The sequence below is a fragment of the Strix uralensis genome, chromosome 13 (assembly GCF_047716275.1).
Source record: "Strix uralensis isolate ZFMK-TIS-50842 chromosome 13, bStrUra1, whole genome shotgun sequence".
In the NCBI taxonomy this organism is placed as follows: domain Eukaryota; kingdom Metazoa; phylum Chordata; class Aves; order Strigiformes; family Strigidae; genus Strix; species Strix uralensis.
Window position 1 is genome coordinate 11,576,422 of NC_133984.1, and position 18,601 is coordinate 11,595,022.

General features: G+C 59.1%; 2 protein-coding genes across 8 annotated transcripts; both read right to left on the reverse strand.

The window, feature by feature from the left end:
- Positions 1-92: 92 nt before the first annotated feature.
- Positions 93-4,994, reverse strand: CCNB3 (cyclin B3). 4 transcript variants are annotated; one of them, XM_074882434.1, is made up of 12 exons: positions 4,837-4,994; positions 4,059-4,177; positions 3,893-3,988; positions 3,598-3,716; positions 2,984-3,065; positions 2,526-2,624; positions 2,257-2,349; positions 1,844-1,981; positions 1,230-1,385; positions 791-940; positions 469-599; positions 93-310 (listed from the first exon to the last, which is right to left on the reverse strand). In XM_074882434.1, the coding sequence occupies exons 2-12, from the start codon at positions 4,149-4,151 to the stop codon at positions 238-240; spliced, it is 1,230 nt and encodes a 409-aa protein (XP_074738535.1). In that variant the 5' UTR covers positions 4,152-4,177; positions 4,837-4,994; the 3' UTR covers positions 93-237. The 4 variants fall into 4 exon arrangements, with proteins under 4 accessions (XP_074738535.1, XP_074738537.1, XP_074738536.1 ...); XM_074882436.1 differs by having other exon boundaries at positions 3,893-3,976; positions 4,837-4,992; XM_074882435.1 differs by having other exon boundaries at positions 3,893-3,976; positions 4,059-4,237; positions 4,837-4,859.
- Positions 4,995-5,593: 599 nt separating this feature from the next.
- LOC141949095 (protein eva-1 homolog C-like) lies at positions 5,594-18,046 on the reverse strand. 4 transcript variants are annotated; one of them, XM_074882314.1, is made up of 8 exons: positions 17,759-18,046; positions 14,889-15,088; positions 11,517-11,640; positions 11,146-11,298; positions 10,839-10,979; positions 10,612-10,683; positions 10,153-10,242; positions 5,594-9,453 (listed from the first exon to the last, which is right to left on the reverse strand). In XM_074882314.1, exons 1-8 carry the CDS (start codon positions 17,838-17,840, stop codon positions 9,068-9,070), a joined length of 1,248 nt encoding a protein of 415 aa, XP_074738415.1. In that variant the 5' UTR covers positions 17,841-18,046; the 3' UTR covers positions 5,594-9,067. The 4 variants fall into 4 exon arrangements, with proteins under 4 accessions (XP_074738415.1, XP_074738414.1, XP_074738417.1 ...); XM_074882313.1 differs by having other exon boundaries at positions 10,836-10,979; positions 17,759-18,040; XM_074882316.1 differs by lacking the exon at positions 10,153-10,242 and having other exon boundaries at positions 17,759-18,041.
- Between the last annotated feature and the right edge of the window lie 555 nt (positions 18,047-18,601).

An 18,601-nucleotide genomic window follows, 5' to 3' on the forward strand; every position in this document is an offset into this window, starting at 1 on the left:
CCTAACAGCAAGGGGAACCACAGCTCAGGGGCTCAACATAATCTCCACCACCATCCCCTAACCCTGTCCCAGCAGGCAGTACCAGCACTTAAGACAAACACATTTTATTAACAGCTCTACATGACTTCTTTTTTTCCCCCCCTCCCTCTTCTTCAGTTAAAATTGCTATTATTTATGTACATGGTACTCCCCTGCCAGAGAGCACCAACTATTTACAGTCTATTTACAGATACAGGGCTAGCAGCTCTTCAGTATCTCCTCCAGCTTGAGCATATCCATGGGGGTGACTTTGGCAACCTCAAAGAAGACCCTGGAAGGAATGATGTTGGCTTAGAGCTCAGCCACAGCCCTGACAACCACCTGACAGGCCTCCCCCACTCCAGCTCTTTGCAGCACCCAAGGGTGCCTGCTGGTGGTACTACCCTCTGTGGACAGGGCAGGCATGAGGCAGAGCCTCATGATGCTTACCTGTGAGAGTACTTGGTACGCACAGCCTTCAGCTTGTCGTGGGGTTGGTATGTGAGTAGGAAATTCAGCCTTTTCACTAGTGGATGCAGGTCCTGGGAGCAGTACCCACTGTAGTACTCCAGTGTGGGGGTCTGCAAAGGGATAGCGGGGCTGAGCTGGGTCCTCTCAGTGATGGTACAGCCATCATCTTCCCTCTCCAACCCCCCAAATCTGAGCATAGCCCGAGAGCATCATCCCCACACACCAGTCCATCCAACTCCTGCACCTCCATAGTGCCTCCCAAGGTGCCCTGGTGGGGACAGCAGGTTGGACAGGCACTTACCCAGCCCCCAAGGTTCTTCATGGTGAGTGCAAGCAGCAGGCAGCTGGCAGCCAGTTTTGAGGGGCTCTCCCGGGCGTAGTCATACTCCTGCAGGGTCATCTCGCAGAGGAAGCGGGCCAGTGTCAGCGTCTCCATGGTGGCACGGGCACACTACAGCCAGGCATGCAGGCAAAGGCTCAGCCGTTTGAGTAATGCTTCCCCCTGCCCCTGCCAACCTTTTTGGGATCTAGAGTGCTGCCCCTGGGGCACAGGACACAGATCCCACACCACCAGCCTGCCACAGACCAGCCTCACCCCTCAAGCCTGTTGGGGAGGCCTGGCCAAACCCTCCTTGCTGCCAGCTGGGAGCCCAGGGGGATGCTCATCGTCACCCCAGGGAGCTAACACAGGGGGAGCCTGAAAGCACCTTCACACCAGCCTGCCCTCCAGCTGCACCCACCTTGGCAAAGCGTCGCAGGAACCGGTAGGGGATGGGGATGTTGATGTCAAACTTGAGGGTGCTGAGGATGCTCATCTCCATAGCAATGAGCTCTTCCCGCTTGTAAGCGTCATCGCAGATGTAGAGGAAATCATCCACACACGGTGGGCACCGCTCCTGCTGGGGCACAACTGCTCAGCACTCTAATGGGGGCTCATCCTGGCAACACTCAGGAAATCCTACCAGTCTGCAGGCCCTGTAAGGGCACATGCCCTGCCAGACCCTGGAAGGACTGTTACAACATCCAGTGGGGCTTTGTGTGTTGTCTACTGCCCCAGCCCTTGGCTCTAACTCCAAGCCTTGCTTGCATGAGGTGAACTCAGGTGTCCCAGTGGCCTCTGCAGAACAGAGAGGAGCTGGGTCTTCAGTGACACCGGGAGACAGGATCCAGCCCACTGGGATTGCATTCACAACCCTTGGGATGGGACGGGGTAACAGGGACAGACATGCCACCCCAGCAGCTCTCAGGGCACTGGCCTAGCACTGCAGGGACCCGGCCTTCTCCAGTAACCCATGGGGACCAGAGGCACAACCCCCTCCGCCCCAGCACCCCAAGAGAGCACACAAGGAGTCACCTCAAATTTGGAGGCAATGAGGATGGCAGTGGAGCCGATGAGCTGCAGCTTGTCCCTCATGCTCACCACCTCCACCAGGTAGTGGTCCACCAGCTTCACAGCCAGGTACAGCGTCTCATGGTTCAGCTCAAAATTCTCCTGTAAGGGTGTGGGCAGGGGGGGCAGGAGGGGGTGTCAGGCAGAAGCTCGGCCCACCTGGCCCCTCCAGGTTCCCTCACAGGGGCCAGAGGTGCCCATGGAGCCAGGCTCAGAGGGAGGGATGCAGGCTCACCCCCAGCCTGGAGAGGGGGAAGGTCAGCTCCGCACCAGGGACACTTGCAGGAGCCTCTGCTGTCATACTGAGGTCCCACATGCCAAAGGCGGGGTGGGGGCAGCTCTGCAGAAGGCCATGCCCCCTTCCCACACCCACATACCTGCACCTCCACCATCCAGTCCACCAGGATAGCACGCATGTCCCTGCTGATGTCTGTCTGCTTCTCCATGTAGTCAGGAAGCATGAATTTCTCCTGCCGAGGTACCAGATGTCAGGGACTTGCCAGACACCACCATCCCAAAGGACCCCTCTCCCACCCCATGCAGGTCCCCACCACGTGCTCAGAGCCTCTGGGCAGCGGGTGGCCCTGCCTGAGTGGTCACCCCTTCCCCAGACAGGGCTGCTAGCCTCTGGGCAAGCATCACCCACCTCTCTTCCCCGCATGTATTCAAAGATTTCCTTGGCATATTCTGCATTGGCATAGGGGTCACCCAGCTGCTCCTTGTCTATGTCCTCCACTGCTGGTACCTGGTGGGATGAAGGAGGCAGCAGTAAAGGGGAGGGTCTGAGTTCTGTGGGTGCTGGTCACCCTACAGGACAAGGCTGCTGCACCTCTGCACTCCCTTCCCCATCTGCCCCTATCACCCTGCAGCCCCTACCCCACTCTTTCCCGTGGGAGGTGTTTTGAAGGAAGAAGGGGGGTGTGTGTGTGGGTTTACCCCCTTTCCCAGCTTCCCATCACGCTGGCCTGAGTACCTCTGAAGTCCAAAGCAGTGCCTGGTGCCCCAGTATCACCAGAGGCAGCCATAGACCAGCACTGATAGAATGAGACTGGGGGCCAGGCTGCAGCACAGGGTCCCTGCACCCTCCCCGGAGGGCTTCAGTACCTGCGCAGGCACTGGCTCCTCTGGCACAGGATCCTTCTTGGGCTCTGCAGGAGCCTCTGTCGGGGAAGTTTTCTTCATTGACCTGGACAGGACAAAAGCGTAAGTTATTGCTGGGAGGAAGCCACATCTCCTGGCTGAAACATGTTCTTCAGAGCCCCTTGCTGCTTTAGGAAGTGGATAAGCCACCCCAAAATATCCCCATAGAGACTCTTAGAATCATTTAGGTTGGAAAAGGCCTTTAAGATCATTGAGTCCAACTGTAAACCTAAGACTGCCAAGTCCACCACTAAACCAGTATCCTTAAGTGCCACATCTACACATCCTTTAAATAGCACCAGGAATGGCGACTCAATCACTTCCCTGGACAGCCTGTTCCAATGCTTGGGAACTATTTTAGTAAAGAAATTTTTCCTAATAGCCAATCTAAACCTCCCCTGATGCAACTTCAGGCTGTTTTATCTACTGACGGCCCTCCCCATCTGGCTCATGGTCTCCATCGCCCAAATAAAGCCCCCATCACTGCTTGTTCTTCCCCATAGGGCAAGTTTGCTGGTGCTGGCCCTGCAGCATCATTCCTACCTGAGTCCCTGTCCCCATCTCCCCTGGCTACTCACTTTTTCAGGTTGATCTCATTGTTCTTGGCCACTCCCAGGGCAACATGGGCCCTCTGTGCCTTGTGTGGTGCCACTTTCACGGCTTCCTTCTTCCCTGCCACCACCTGGTTCTTGTGAGCCTGCTTGAGCCAGAATAGGGGTATACAGATGGGTGTACAGAGGGAAGCGAGGTCACCCCTCCTCCTGCTGATGGGGCACGGGACACCCCCCACTCTGCATGCTGGAGGGGATACCCAGCCCCACTGGGCTCACAAGGGGCACACCAAAGCCCCCATGCCCCCCAGGAAGCACTCACATTGGTGATGTCCCCGAATGCTGACCTCTTCTTGGGCCCACCCTGGGGTGAGGATGGAGACCTCTTGGTCTGAGAGCTCTCCTCCTGCAACAGAGACTGTTAGAAGATGGGGGGCTAGCTGTCCCACAGGAGCTCCCCACAACCCCTTGCCCAGCTCAGGACTCACCTTCTCAGGGTTGGCATTCTCTGTAGCAGGGCCCACCTTTCCTGCTCGAGGCTGTTTGGTGCTCAGCATCTTGGCGTTGCGTGGCAACGGCATCCTCTCCCTCAGCCTTTACAAGCAAGCTGGGAGCAAAGCAGGGCTTGATGCAGGCAGCTGCCTGTCCCCAGGGACACCTTCAAGAGCTAGGGGCAGAACCACGAGGCACTTGTCCCTCCTGGGGAGGTAGTGCAAGCAGGGACAGACCCCAACCCCCTCCCTGAGCATGGCAGGCAGATGGTGCCCTGAGGCAACCCCAGGGAGGGTGCAGGTCTGGGTAGGGATGCGGGAAGGGCTGGCGTGCTCCTCCCAGGGAATGGAGGAGGTGTAGAGCTCCACGACCACCACCAAAAGCATCCTGCTGGGAGCAGAGAAGGGAGCGGGGGGAGAGTTCCAGCCCCCTGCACCCCGGAGAAGGATGTAAATGCTCCCAGTCCCTTACCTACTGGCACCGGGGTGGGGGGAGCGGGGAAGGGCGCTCAGGGATACGTCCACGCCCCAGGGGAGCCGAAGACCCAGGACGGGGGCCTCTACCCCTCCCCGGGGCACAGGGGAAGGGACCTATGGCGGGGGAGTGGGGAATACCGGACCTGTGGCAGGAACGAGGGGTCAACACCCTCGGGGAAGTGAGAGGCTAAGCCTCCAGGGAGCCCCCTCTCAAGAGCCATCCCCCCCCCAAGTGGAGGCCCCCCTCACCCCCCGAGGATCCCCTGGGAAGCCAGGGCAGCCCGCAGACCCCACTCACCTGCGCCGCCACCCCGCCGCCGGCCCCGGCGCTTTTGAAAGTAGCAGTTCGGTAGCGGCCGGCCAGCACTGGCCGAGCGTTGACCAATCAGAGCGCGGGGCGGCGCCAGGCGGCGGCTAATCAGCGGCCGGGCAGGGATGCGGTTGCTAAGGGGCGGGGCGGCAGAGTTTAAAAATCAGCCCCGGCGACCAATGGAAGAACGGGCCGGGGGCGGGGGCGGGCCGGCGGCGGGGGCGGGCCAGGCTGGGCCAGCCGGGCGGTGATTGGTGGGACGGTTTGCCGTTTAAATCCGGCTCGCGGGAGCCGCTGAGGGGGTGTCATGGCGGCAAGCGGGGCAGGGTTAGAGCAGGCGGAGGAGTGGCCGGTCTTTCACCACCCCCTACCATGCCCTGGTGGGACTTGGAGCTCCAGGGGAGCAGCCCCAGCTCTGCCGCCCTTCGTGGGGGGGAAATGGAGTGACCTTCGCGGGCCTCTGGGCCTGGGGCTCTGGCCCCGACCTCCTGCCTGCTTCCTCTGCCTGCAGCCAGGGCTGTGCGCCACCCCCTTTGTCCCCCTCCTCGGGCACTGGGGTTGCTCTTTCCCACCGGGTTGGTGGGGGTCTCTGGTTTGGGGGCGCCAGGGTGTACCCCGGGCTGGCCATGCAGCTCCTGTGACCCGGTGTTACGAATGGGTGATTTAGCCACTGTCAAAGGTATCAGCAAAAATGGCCTTAGCGTGATGCCATAAAGGTGCAATTTAACAAAGTGCGATGGCAAGGTTCAGTCTGTTACTGTACTGCACAATCAGTTGAACAGCGATTCAAAACTACTGAGGCAGAGTCAAAGTTGCCAAGACAAAAATCAAAGTTACCGAGGCACAAGTCAGAGTTACTGTACTACAGGGTTATGCGTGATATCGGTTGCTTACCAAAGATCTGCCATGGGTGAGAGGTCTCTCTACCTCAGGGAGCAATCTTGAGGCCATCCCAGCTCAAGAGGAAATCACTGCCACACAGCCAGGCTGTTTAGCAAGGAGAGCTCAAAAAAGGCTCACTCAGGCTGTCAAATTTATGGAATAAAGTAGTTGGCTTATAGTCAAATTACATGCAGCGGGAAAGGTATGCATGAGACTCCTTGTACCCACAACATCCTTTGTTCCTTGATAAATGAGTCTTGGAAAAGCCACCCACTCTTCATGTGTTATGGCATGATTGGTGTTCCAAGCTCATATGCATCAATGCTCACTGTGTCACTCTGCTCCTTTGTGGGTTTTCAGAGAACAGATTAGAACTAGAGAAGTTCTTGGCTTGGTTACAGCTTAGGCCTTTACTTCCTTTGGAGCCTGAACGAAACTACTGTGAGTTTGGTTAAGGGGTCAAGTGCATCCGTCACACCCATCCAGGCAGGGATGGCACCAGCAGCCTCCAGTTCATTCCTGTTCATTCCTCCATTCATTCCTGCAGAGGTCCCTTCCCCTCTCCAGCTCCTGGGGGCTTTTAGCACTGCACCAAGCTTCAGTCTTAAGGGAAAACCCCCCCAGTCAAGGTAAGCTCAGCAGAGCTCAGCGCTGCAGCAGAGGAGAGCTTCCCCTAGCCAGCTGATTCCCAGCAAAACCTTCCAGACTCCTAAACTTAACCCAAGAGAATCCTTTGGGATAATCCCACACCCACATGCCACTGTTCCCAGTGGAGCTGATGAACCCCTTGCTAGGGAAACATCCCAGTGCTGGCATTCAAGGGGACTCAAACCTGCTGTCCAGGGGCCATGCGGGCAGGATCAATCCTTTCTCCTTGCTGACAGGGAGGGCAGCTCGTGCCGCATACAGGCAGCCCTGCCATGTCTCTAGCAGAAAAACCTGGGGGCATTCACAGCCAGGAGCAGCTTTGGGGTGTGGCATAGCTGAGGGGTGCTTGCAGGACCTGTGGGGGTTTAAACCTGGGTCCCACAGATCTTGGGTACCTTCAGTCCCCAGAACCGGTCAGGGCTGCTGCAGCTCCAGCCCATCTTGTTTCCTCCTCAGCCACTTGTTCTCTCCAGCCCCAGCTCCCCAGTGTCGCTGCTGCCGTCCCTGGCCTGTGAGCTCCCTGAGGTTTGCTTGCCATCAGTCTGGGATCTTTGTGGAATCCAGGTGTCTGCCTCTCCTTGTGCATGTTGGGGCAGTGCACACTCCAGCCAAAAATACGAGCTGGGTGCATACTTGCCAGGCAGAGATGGGACACATCCCACTGCTGATGGAAACATGGTGCATCGGCCTGTGGGATAAGATCCTTAGCCAAAAACCCCCATCCAAGTCTGCCTAAGGCTCTGTGGGGGCTTGGGCGAGCTGCCTGCTTTGGGACAGGTCTGCATCTGCCTGTCCTGCCCAGGCTTGGCAGGGGGAAGCCGGCTTTTCCAGTCCCCACGGCGGGCGCTGCTGTGCTGGTGCTCCTTGGGAGGCTCTTGGGAAGCCTGGCCCCACTGCAGGGGCTGAGGCTTGCAGCACACATGCTGAAATCCCACCTGGCCATCGAGGGGTACTGGAGGAAAGATGGGGGGAGTGAGAAGTGGATCCTGCAAGGTGAATGCTGCGGGTCTGCAGCAGAAGCTCTGCCAGCTGTCCAAGCATGGAGACAAGTCTGCGGTCTCAGTCCTGCCTGTCATCTAAGGATGCTGAGCGTTGGTTTGAAGTGAGAGCCCCCCAAACTCTCCTTGGGCTCTGGCACCCCTCAGCAAACCCCCAGATCAGGCAGGATGCCAGTCCTTGCCTCGCCTCATTGGAGCAGGAGCACAAGGCTGCTGCATTGCCATAGCACTCGGCTCCGCACCAGGAGAGCATCCACTGCCGAGCACAGCACCACTCGGGCCGCAGAGATGGGGCTGGTGCCTCCCTGGCCCCCAGCAGACCACCAATGCCAGCAGGTGGGTTAAGGGGTGCACTGACGTCCCCCACAGCCCTCTCTTGCTGTAACCCAGCCCAGGCACTTCATGTGTGTTGGTGGCAGATGGAAAAATAGACCCTGCTACATGCTAGCTCAAGAGCATGGATGGCTGGAGTATCACTATCATGAGAAGAACTCGGTTTCTACTTCCATCCAGCCCCTTCCCACAGCACTACAGAGCCTGCGCTGCCTTTTGGCACTGGAGCAGCCCCCAGACCCAGCCTGGCTCCCTGGCACTGTGGGGCTGCAGAGAAGCCCCTCTGCATGGCATCTGGGGACATTTGCTGCAGGATTGCTTACCAGACAGAGAGCCTCAGGCTCAAGAGAAGGAGCAAGGGCAGGGAGGCGTTGTTCATGGGATCCACATGGACTGCTTTCCTTGCTTTCCCTTCCCCAGGCTAAACCCTTATCCTTTCCCATGCTAAAACAGGCTCAACTTGTTGCTCCCCATGGCCCAGTGCCAGAAACACCCGCGGGAGGCAAGGAGCTGATCTACACAGGGAGGGCTGAGCTTTGCTGCTTCCTTTTTCTTCCTTTTTCACTGTTAATGGCAGAGGTCAGGGAGGGACATTGTGTCTACGAGCTGTTGCATTTATTTACTGGAAAAAGCTCCAGCAAGTTAACCATGGGGCTCTCCTGCCAGCGGGGGAAGCATGAAGGAAAGCAGAGAGCAACGCAGGGTGAGAGAGCTCCCAAATACTGGCAGGGAGGTGAGGGCCAGCACGGTGCCAAGCTGCTGGCTGCCCCAGCCCTGGGGTGCAGCTCCCCTGGGGATACCAGAGCTGCAAGGCAAGTGGCGTGGTAGGGCTGTGCTGGGTGATGCTCGCGGTGCTCTCCCACCCACTCCGCCTGCATTCTCCCTGCGTCCTGGCCATTTCTGTATCTCTGCCACCAGCATGCTGCCCGAGTGCTGGGGGGTGTTTGCAGTACCAGGGGTGGAAGCCAACACCCAAGAAGAAACAGGAGCAAACAGCCTAGAAAGGCTCAGGGTGGGCTCAGCATGGCTGAGCAGGGTTAAGCACTAGAGCCAGCCAATGTGAGCCAAGAATGGGGAGGTTAGCTTAGGGTTAGCGGCATGTTTGCAGCAAAGGAGCCAGTGGCCCCACAAGCCATCCTGCAGCCCCTCATCACACCCAGGGACCGCATCGTACCCCCAGGTTAGAGGTTTCCAGGCTGGTGGAGCAGTGGTTTGATGGCCACACTGGGGCTGCTGTGGCCCTGCTGCCACTCAGGGTGCCAACTCACCCCAAGGAGCCCAAACTCTCGTGTCTCTCTGATGTCAGATCCCACTTAGCCTCTGCCCCCTGCTGCTCTCCAGCCATTTTCTTCCACTTCTTATTTGGTGGCTGATTTGATCTTGTGGATGGCATATGGACTTGATTCCTTGGGCATCCAGATCTCCTCCCCGCCACGGCCCTGGTTCTCCACCGCTCCCTCCATGGCTGCTGTCAGCTCAGGACTGAAGATGCTGTCAGTGGCCCGGTAGGTGCGGGTGAGGCGGCGGAAGGAGGAGTCCGAGGAGCTGTCATCAGGAAGGTCTTCGTCCTGCTCATCTCGCAGCTTGGTCCTGCTCAGCTCTGAGCTGCTCCCCAGCTCCGGGTCTTTGAGAGCCTCTCCCACCTCCTGGAGGAAGGTCGTTTTGGGGCTGATGATGCACAGCAGGAGCATGAGGCCTCCTGAGACCCCACAAAGAAAGTAGAGGCCAACTTTCTCTGGGACACCTGGGGGAGCAAAGAGTACAGGGTACAAACCACCTCCACAGCCTGCAGAGTACCAGTGCCTGGAAACCCCCTTCTGCTGGGCACATGGGAGGAAGAGGAGGGGAGAAGGGATACCCTCAGCACTCAGGCTGCAGGGGCAGGACAGATGCTGCCCCAGTGATCGTGGAAGCATCACCCAGAGCCTCATCAGCACCCACCAGTGTCCCAAGATGCCCCTTTCCCCATAGGAAACCCCCACTGGGATGCCGGATTGGCAGTGCAGGGGGAGGGATCATCTTGCCAGGGATTTAAATGAGTAATTTCCCCTGGCAAGGGAAATTTTTGCCCACAGAGAGGTGCTCTCTGTCAGTGCCACTGCAGACAGGGGAGAAAGGAAGGAGACCCAGCAGGTAATTCGGCTCATTGGAGAAGGAAGATCTGTGGGCAGAACGGCAGCAGCACTATGACCACTGATGCTGCGGGACCTCGGGGCTCATTCAGCCTCAGAGCTCCCGCCGTACGTGGCACCCCCCAAACCCAGCTTGGGCGCTTGGTGCCCTCCTGTCTCACATGCATGACGACACTGCTGGAGGGTTCTGTGGTCTGGCTGCCTCTGACCTGAGCCCTGGGCTGAGTAGGGACCTTCATGGGACCTGAGCCACCCTCCCAAGCCTGTCCTGATCCCCTGGGTGCTACGTGAGAGCCAGGGAGGGCACATACCCCAGAGATGGGCAAAAGCTGCCAGGGAGCTAGTAAAAATCATCCGGTCTTCCCGGAGCCTGGAGAACCTGGGCCCTTTGTACCAGCCACCTGCAGTGAACAAGGGGATGTGGGCTGAGACATGAGGTGCTCCCCAGCACCCTGCTGCCTGGCTGCCTGACGCTGCCTGTTTCCTTCCCCATGCCACACTCCTTCCTTCCTGCACAAGCGTTCCTCTGCCCGTGGGGATCCTCCCCTGCGGGTCCTCCTCTCCACTTCTCCCAGCAGACCCCATCTCTCCAGCCCCTCAGACATGAGCACCGACCACTGATGTGTGGCTTCAGCGGTGCTGAGATGGAGCTGCAGGGCTTGTGCCAGTGGTGGGTACCATGGATAGAAACAGGCCATAGAAGGGGTGGTTCACCCAGGCGTGGACACAATGCTGCACCGTTTTTGGCGTAGCCTTCCCCCCCACATTACCATGCATGTAGTCCGAGAGCAGGAAAGGATCTGAGGTGTCGGGGCCCACCTCCTCCAGCAGTTGCTTGGGCACTGCAAGGAGAGCACACACCAAACATCACCAACCTGCTCATCCCCAGCAGCCCCCTGACTCCCCAGGGAGTCCCACACCCCTGCCTGCATGGCACAGGGTGGGCACAGCAGGGGCTCAGCCCCATGCCCCCAGCCCTGTGGGTGGCTCTCACCACAGGTGTAGGAGACTCGCAGCTGTTTCTTTGTGCCAGGGAGGCACGGGTCCCCGAAGGTGGCCCGGTCAGCAGCCACGGTGCAGTTCCCCTTGCGGTGGCACTTTTTGGAGACCCTCCGCAGGGCGTCTGGAGCCAAGCACTCTGCAAAGACACGGGGCATGGACCTGCGGGCAGACCTGCCTGCCCCTGTCTGCTGGGCACCAGCCAGCTGGGGCCAAAGAACACAGGTACAGCCCAATGGCATATCTGTGCCATGCTCTCTGCATGGCTGCTGGCCCCATTTTTGCCTTGAACTGTTCTGGCATACCTATATGGGGTCCCCCAGTGTTCAGGGCATCACACTCTGGTTTGCCCCGCAGAAATCGTCCGTAATTTGCAGAATAAATGGCCAGGATGGATTTTGGTCGGCACTGCAGCCTCAGCTTGTCGTTCTCACACACGGTCTTGACCCGATGGTTCCCTGGGAGGTGACACCACAGAGCATCCCAACAACATCCCAAATCACCTGCAGCCCCCTCCTCCCTTAGCCCAGCCAAGGGTCTGAGAGCTGCCAAGGGCAGGGCTGGAGGAGGGCTGTGACATACAGGAGCAGCTCCACTCCCCTCTCTGCCCCTTTCTGCGCAGCTGAGGCTGGGGAAGAGCCCACACAGCATTGCCCAGACCCCCGCTCCACCTCACCTGGCCGGCACTTGTAGGAAGCAATGAGGTACTTGTGTGTCCCAGGGCACGGGTCCGGCCCAAAGACTTGGCTGTGCACTGAGAACTGGCACCACTGCTGGTCCTGGCACTCAGCCAGCAGCTTCTGGAGAGCAAAGTGGGACAGACATGAAGACGGGTGAGAAGTCCCGAGGCTGTTCTCACCTATTCTCCCTCGGTGCCATCACCAGGCTCAGGGAAATGTCCTCTCACCCTGCAGAGGTGTCCTAGGGCTACTCATGCCGCCCGCCTGCCCTGCCGCATTCCCCCTGCTTCATGTGTTGGTTGTGGAATCGGTTCCTCCCCTGCACCCACACAGAGCTGTGTGTCACCACAGGTCTGCCAGCACCGCACCACGCCACGTGTGTGCAACATCTGTGCAGGTGTGCACGCTAACACAGCCACATGCAACACCCATGTAGGCGTGCACAGACACGGTTCCGTGCAACACTCGTGGCGTCCACATTGACACAGCCCCGTGCAACACCTGTGCGAGACCTGTGCAGGTGTGCACACTGACACGGATCTGTGCAACACTCACGGTGTCCACACTGACATGGTCCTGTGCAACACCCATGCAGGTGTGCACACTGACATGACCCCATGCGACACCCGTGCAGGGGTGCACACTGACATGACCCCATGTGACACCCGTGCAGGGGTGCACACTGACATGACCCCATGCAACACCCGTGCAGGGGTGCACACTGGCACGGTTCCACACAACACTCGTGGCGTCCCTGCTGACACGGCTCCGTGCAACACCTATGCAGGGGTGCACACTGACGCAGCCCCATGCCAGACCTGTGAAGGTGTGCACACTGACACAGCCCCGTGCAACACCCGTGCAGGGGTGCACGCTGACCCGGCTCCGTGCAATGCACACACGCGGCCACAAGATGGGGACGAGGGTTCACACTACGGGGTGCTCGGGTAGCGGCCCCGCTGGGGACCGGGGTGGCTTTTGTCCCTGCCCGCTGTCCCTGCCTGTACCTGGAGGCCCAAAGGCGACGCTGCCAAACCCGTGGGGTGGCCCAGCCGGGCCCGTGGCTCTGGCAGGGATCTCCTGGGCTTGGGCTGGCAGCCCGGGCTTGGGCTGGCCATGGGGCTGTGGCCGCGGGTCCCCAGCATCCCCCTGGGATGCTGAGCGTGCTGCACGCCCCAGCAGCAGCAAACCCACAGCCTGAGCAGAGGCTGCTGGAGGTGGTAGGGGCAGTCACAGCTTGTTCCAGACCCTCACTGCCTCCCCTCTGGGACATTGCCCTGCGACTCGGGCCTTGGGATCCACCACCTGAGACGAAGGAGCCCCTTTCCATCTCTCCTTCCCTTCCTCTGTCCCTGAACCCCCAGCTCAGCACAGGACCGAGCCTCCTCTTGGTCTTCACTGGCTGCCAGAAGTGAAATTTGACGAGGAAATGCAATTAATCTCTCTCCTCAGGTTTTGCCTAAACAGAGCTGAGCCTTAGTAGCAGTCTTGCTCTCTGCTCTCCAGACATCCCTTCTTCTCCAACAGCAGCCTCCAGGCAGTGGGGACCCAGCCCCGTGTGATCACACTCCCCCAGGTGGAGCGGCTCCATCTCGCTGCAAACCTGAGCTGCATGGATCCTGCTCACAGACCTGCCCTTCGGTCTCTAAACATCTGTGCTGGGCTGTATCCTCCATGTACGCCTGACACACAAGCTCTGGAGACCCTGACCTGTGTTTGCAGGGTGGTTTGCGATGCTGGCTTGGTGCCATGCCAGCACCATCCGGCTCAGCGCTTGCAGAGCTCCTGGGACATGTGAGATGCTGAAGGGGGATTTGCAGCTGGAGCAGGACCAGGTAGCAAACCCTCGTGGGCTCCCAAAGCAGAAAACTGGCCCCTCAGCTCTTGTTCCTCTTCTTTGGCTCCATGTTCCCCTTCTCCACAGGCAGCTGCATGCAGCTGGGTTTGCTGTCGTTTTGCCCCAGCCCTAGCAAGGGGCTGGGACAGGAATAGAAAAGTAGCACATGAAACCCTGTCCCCATTGAGGGACCCTCCTGCTGGGCCCCACTGTGTGTGCTGACTGCCCTGGGTTTGTCAGAGCCCTGTGACCAGGATGGAGAAGCAGGTGGGTGCAGTGTCCCCCCAGCCATGGGTAGAGCTGAGTAACTGGACCAAGTGCTTGCAGCTGGGGCCAAGGAGCATTGCCCGGCCAAGTAGGGCTCTGGAAAAGGCAGCAACCAGGCTCCTGTGACTACAAGGCCAGCTGCAGCCCCAGGTGCCCCTGCAGGAGGAGGGGGTCATGGCCCCCAGGAGATGGGGGTCCAGCGTTTAGCCAGGATTGAAGTTGCTGAGAACTGCAGGAGTTTGGCGGGCAAAAGACATGTGCTCAAGGCTTTGCAGAATGAGTGTTATTGTTCTCCTTGCTTCCTCTCAGGTGACTGCTATGATGCCTGGACTGGGCTGCTGCCAGCTGCAACAGCAGGTCTGGTCCAAGGCATCCCAAGGCCATGGATGCCAAGGCCAGCCATGCCGGTGTGGAGAGCCAGAAGCCAGGATGAAGCTGCAGGATGCCAAGGGATGACATCCCTCCCAGCTCCTCTCTGCGCTATTCCTCCAGCTGCTCATGACGTCTCATGTGTGGGGCGGTGGAGGGTTGATGTCCTCACTGGGCACAGGGTTTTCCCCCAAACACAAAGAGGAATTCAGCACAGCCACATCTTGGAGCAGGCTGCGGGGCTTTTGGAGCAGCCCAGCGAGTGCTTCCTCTAGCCAGGCATCAGCTTTGGAGAGGTCCCTTCCCTTCTGCCAGTCCCTGCCTTCCTCCCCTCTCCCTGTGCTGGCTACTGCAATCAACAGACCCTCCTTTGCACCTGCTTCATTAATCTGCTTCTTGGATTAATGCAGCATGGATGGGTGCTTCTTCTGGCTAGGGAAGAGCTGAGCTCTGTGCTAACCCCAGGGGATGCACCCACAGCGCTGAGCGCAGCATCCCTTGTGGGCCCCTGTCCTGCTTCCCAAGTTTGGCCCTTAAGCTGCTGCACCACCTCTCCCGGGACCCAGAGCCAGTTACCAGGGCTTTCTCTAAGCCTGCTGCATTCTGTGGGATTACTCTAAAAGCCAGTTTGGGATGCAGCAGTGCCTCCTGCCAGGCTCTTCTGGCAGGGCTGCCCCACCCTGGGACCTACCACAGAAGGTCTTGTCCACCCTTATCTCCCAAAAATGCTCCAGGAAAAGTACCCCCGGGGTGAATCCTGCTGCTGAAGGCAGCAGCCTCCCTCAGGGCAACAGGGAGGCTGCGCTGCCTGCAGCCACCCAGCACATGCAGGCAGCCTGCTGACCTGGAGAAGGAGGGGTGCGCAGCACCATCGCTTGGGACCCCCTGCCCTTACCAGGTGGGCGGTGGTGGACATGCACTCGGTGCTCTCCTGGGAAGCATTGCCAGGGCTGGGGCAGAGGTTGGGGCTGGGTACACGACGTCCATAGAAGGCGCCGAGGATGCTGATGGTGGTCTTGTGAGGACAGACGATGAGTAGCTGCTCGCCATCGCAGGTGTGGGCGGTGTGGTTCCTCAGCACCTTGCGCAGGTACCCTGGAAGGGGAGAGCATGGATGGCGTTGGCCAGAGGACACACCAGGACCACGGCGATGGCGGTGCTTGGGGTCCTGACAGCCAGTGGCAGTGAAGACACCCTGGGCTGGGGCACTCATGGGGCAAACAGGACCAGAGCAGGGCTGCGGCAGAGAAGGCGGCTTGCAGCAAATCTTATATCCAGCCCAGTGCATCGGTGTGAGCCATTCCCAGCCCACGGCCTTTCCAATGGGCAGTGGCCCTTCTCTCCCTGAATTCCCAGTGTGGGGTATTTCTCTCTTGTAATCCTACCTCGTTTGTGTCCCAAATCACTTAGCCTGTTGTTTTCCCTACAAGGGACAATAAGGTGGGGCTGTGCTGCCCAGCCTTTAAGAGGGTTTAACATGCAGCCATCAGCTCTGGCTGGTATCAGCTGTGCTGGGTACTGGGTGAGCAAGGAAGCTGTTTTAATAAAAGCTCTGCAAGCTGCCAGGGGTGCTCTGAGCAGGCACCGGCTGCTGGAGGAGTCTGAGGAAGCAGGAAAAGCTGACAAAAAATGATGTGTAGGGCCCCGGACAGAGCAGTTTGCAACAGGCCTTTGAATAAAACAAAAGCAAAGGAGATGCATAATTTTGAGGCTGGGAAGTGGACACAGGGTGGGTCACAAACCCTGATCCCCAGCTGTGGGGTCCTTGGAAGGACTCGCACCCCAGCCCCAGCCCAGTGCTGGGGTCCATGCACCCTGTCCCCCAGCATGTCAAACTCACCCAAAACAAATACAAGAAGGTGGGAACACCAGCTCCAGCCCTGCACATCTCCCTCTGTCCCTCCGTAAACCAGTGCCAGGCTCCGCTGCACAAAGGGCCCCTTTCACCTTCCCTGATGCCACTAACCCTTTGGTATCCACGGCCAGCATCCCTCCCTGGGGGGACATCAGCAGACACGGCTGGGAGCTGCCCCTGCTCGAAGATAATCTTTCCCTTGGACAAGGGCAGCTGCTGGTGTTTCTCCTTGCAAGCCTGTGATGAGTCATGAGCGAGTGAGAGGGCCACAGCCTTGGACAAGCCAGCCCTTGCTCACTCCTCTGCTTGCTGGAGGAGAGAGGAGAGGAGATATGGAGCAGGGTGGACGGGAGCAGACAAGTTGTTTTAGCCAGGTCAAAGATCCAGTGAGATGCAAAGATGCTTCTTGGGGGCACAGAGGTGGATCAGCCCCTTGGGGTGCAGTGCCCACAAAGAGGGGGCCAGAACAAGCATTGCCCTGTCCCTCTCCAGCAGTTGTCCCATGCAGGGGAATGTGGGGGGCACGGGACCCTGCCTGGGCTGCTGCCCCCCATCTCCTTCATCTGCAGCCCCTGCAGCAACTCCATGCCTGCGGCAGCAGCCAGGCTCTTGTGCAGGCTCCAAAGCAGCCTGGGGCTTGACTTCTGCCTGGCACCAACTCCAAACCCGCCTGCTCATCCCCAGGATGGTTGGTGTGGGGCTGCCCAAACCCCCCTCTGCTGGGCCAGCCCTGGGCACAGAGGACCGAGCCAAATCCTGGGGATGGTGGGGAACATGGGGGAGGAATAGGGGAAGAAATGGGTTCCCCCAAATCCAGCCTGCCTTGCAACAGGCACCTTCCTCTGCTGGCATGCCAGCTGGCAGCACCAGCAGTCTGTATTTTAAAACCAAGGCTCAAACAGTGCTACAGGGACAGAGGTTTCTCCATCACACAATTTTGGGGCAGTGAACAATTGTGAAGATGGGTTTGTTTTTTTGGGGTGAAACCACAGCAAGGAAGCTGCAGGCAGATTTTGTGAGTGATTCCGGTTGTCTGCCGGTGCCGCTGACTCAGTCCCTGATGGTGCGGTTGTGCAGTTAGCTCTGCCCAGATGAAATCACATCCTCTCCGCCGCAGCCCGCCCTGCCACGCTTGGTGGCATCATGCCGGGGTCTTGTGCCGTCTGAGCCAGGCAGAGTGGAGTGAAATGTGTGCGTGGCTGTTTCTAGAAAAGCCCTCAGAGGAATGGCAGTCCTCAGGCCCCCAGCCTGCTTCCACTCGTCCCGACTGTCCCAAGTGCTGGGGTACAAGAGATCCCAAATTTCTGCCTCGGCTACATCTATAAGGCTCGCTGGTGCTGTCCCCAGGGAGAGGATGTGGCCCTTGCTGTGTCTTGTGGCAGTGCACCCTGCAGCCCCCCTACTCATGGATGGTTCTGACTGCGGACCGCAGCCACCAGCTCTGGCCAGGAACTGGGTAGAGCTTCAGCCCGTCTCTTCCCTCACCTTCTCAGAGCAGCAAAAGCTTGCAGGGGAGCCCTGGGTGCTCCAGAAACCTTCAGCTCCACACACCACCCAGCACCAAGGGCATGAGCATCATGGCCAGGGGTGTCTCAGGGAAGCTTGGAGACTGTCTTAAGATATTTTTTTTTTTGCATTTCTGCCTCCAAACTGTCCAAGGGAGTGCAGCAGCAGAGGGGGGAGCTGCTCCCTCGCTCACACTAGGGCTGTGGGATGTGCATGGGGTGTTTTCAGATCTCAGCCCTGCCACTGGGATAAAAAACCCCTAGTTTTTTTGGCAGACTTCCCCTGGCCTGCACTGGTTTGTGCCTCATTTGTCCCTACCCCACCAACCCGGCTTTGCTTCACCCTCCCCCCACAACAGCGCGGTCCCTGGCATCCCTCGTCACCCTGCCTGCGCCCCGACTCACCGGAGAGCTCTGGACTGGCCTCCAGCCCCACGGCCAGGTAGAAGAGGACCAGGGCTGCTGCTGGACCCACCAGCCCGGCCATGGCGCAACCGCTGCCAGCTCTGCTGTGTCCCAACAGGCAGCTTCTGCCCGTGTGTCCTCAGCGGCGGCTGGCGCCGGGGCTGGCAGCGCGCAGGGACAATGGTTCACTTCTCTGCCCTGCCAAGGCACCGGAGCTGGGCGGGCGCCTGTGTACCCGCTCTTTGTCTGCTGCCCAGGGCAAGGGGCTGCTCTGGGCAGCTGGGACACTCTCAGTGCAGGGACACCTCCCATGGGGAGGGAGGGACATGTTTCCAAAGCCACTCCGTGGTGGGTGAGTGGGTCCTGTGCCTTGACATCACCATCACTGGCAGAGAAACTGGCAGCCCCTTCCCTCCTGCCTCCATTCCCCCGCAGCAGAGGAATGGGACTTGGCGAGGTTTCCAACATGCCCCTTGCTTTCTCACAGGCATGGTGAGGCAGAAATCCGGATGCACGTGTGCTGTAATCTCCATCTCGTCAAATGTCCGGCCATTCACCATTTTAGAAGGAAGGGAAGGGCTGTCTGTGCTGCCTCTCAAGGCGGCTGTTCCTGCAGAAAAGGCAAATGGCTTCCCTGCATCAAACACCATGGGCAGGGATCTCTCTGCTGCCACTCTTCTGCTCCACAGCCCCTGCAGGGCCAGATATTGGGCGCTCCAACGTCTTGCCAGGAGGGCACAGTGCCATCCCTGTGCCCCTGCCCTGCAGGAGTTAAATCCCTGCCCGCTGCTTCAGCTGGCAGCTCTGAGGGAAACACAAGGGGCAGGAGCTGCTCACCCTGCC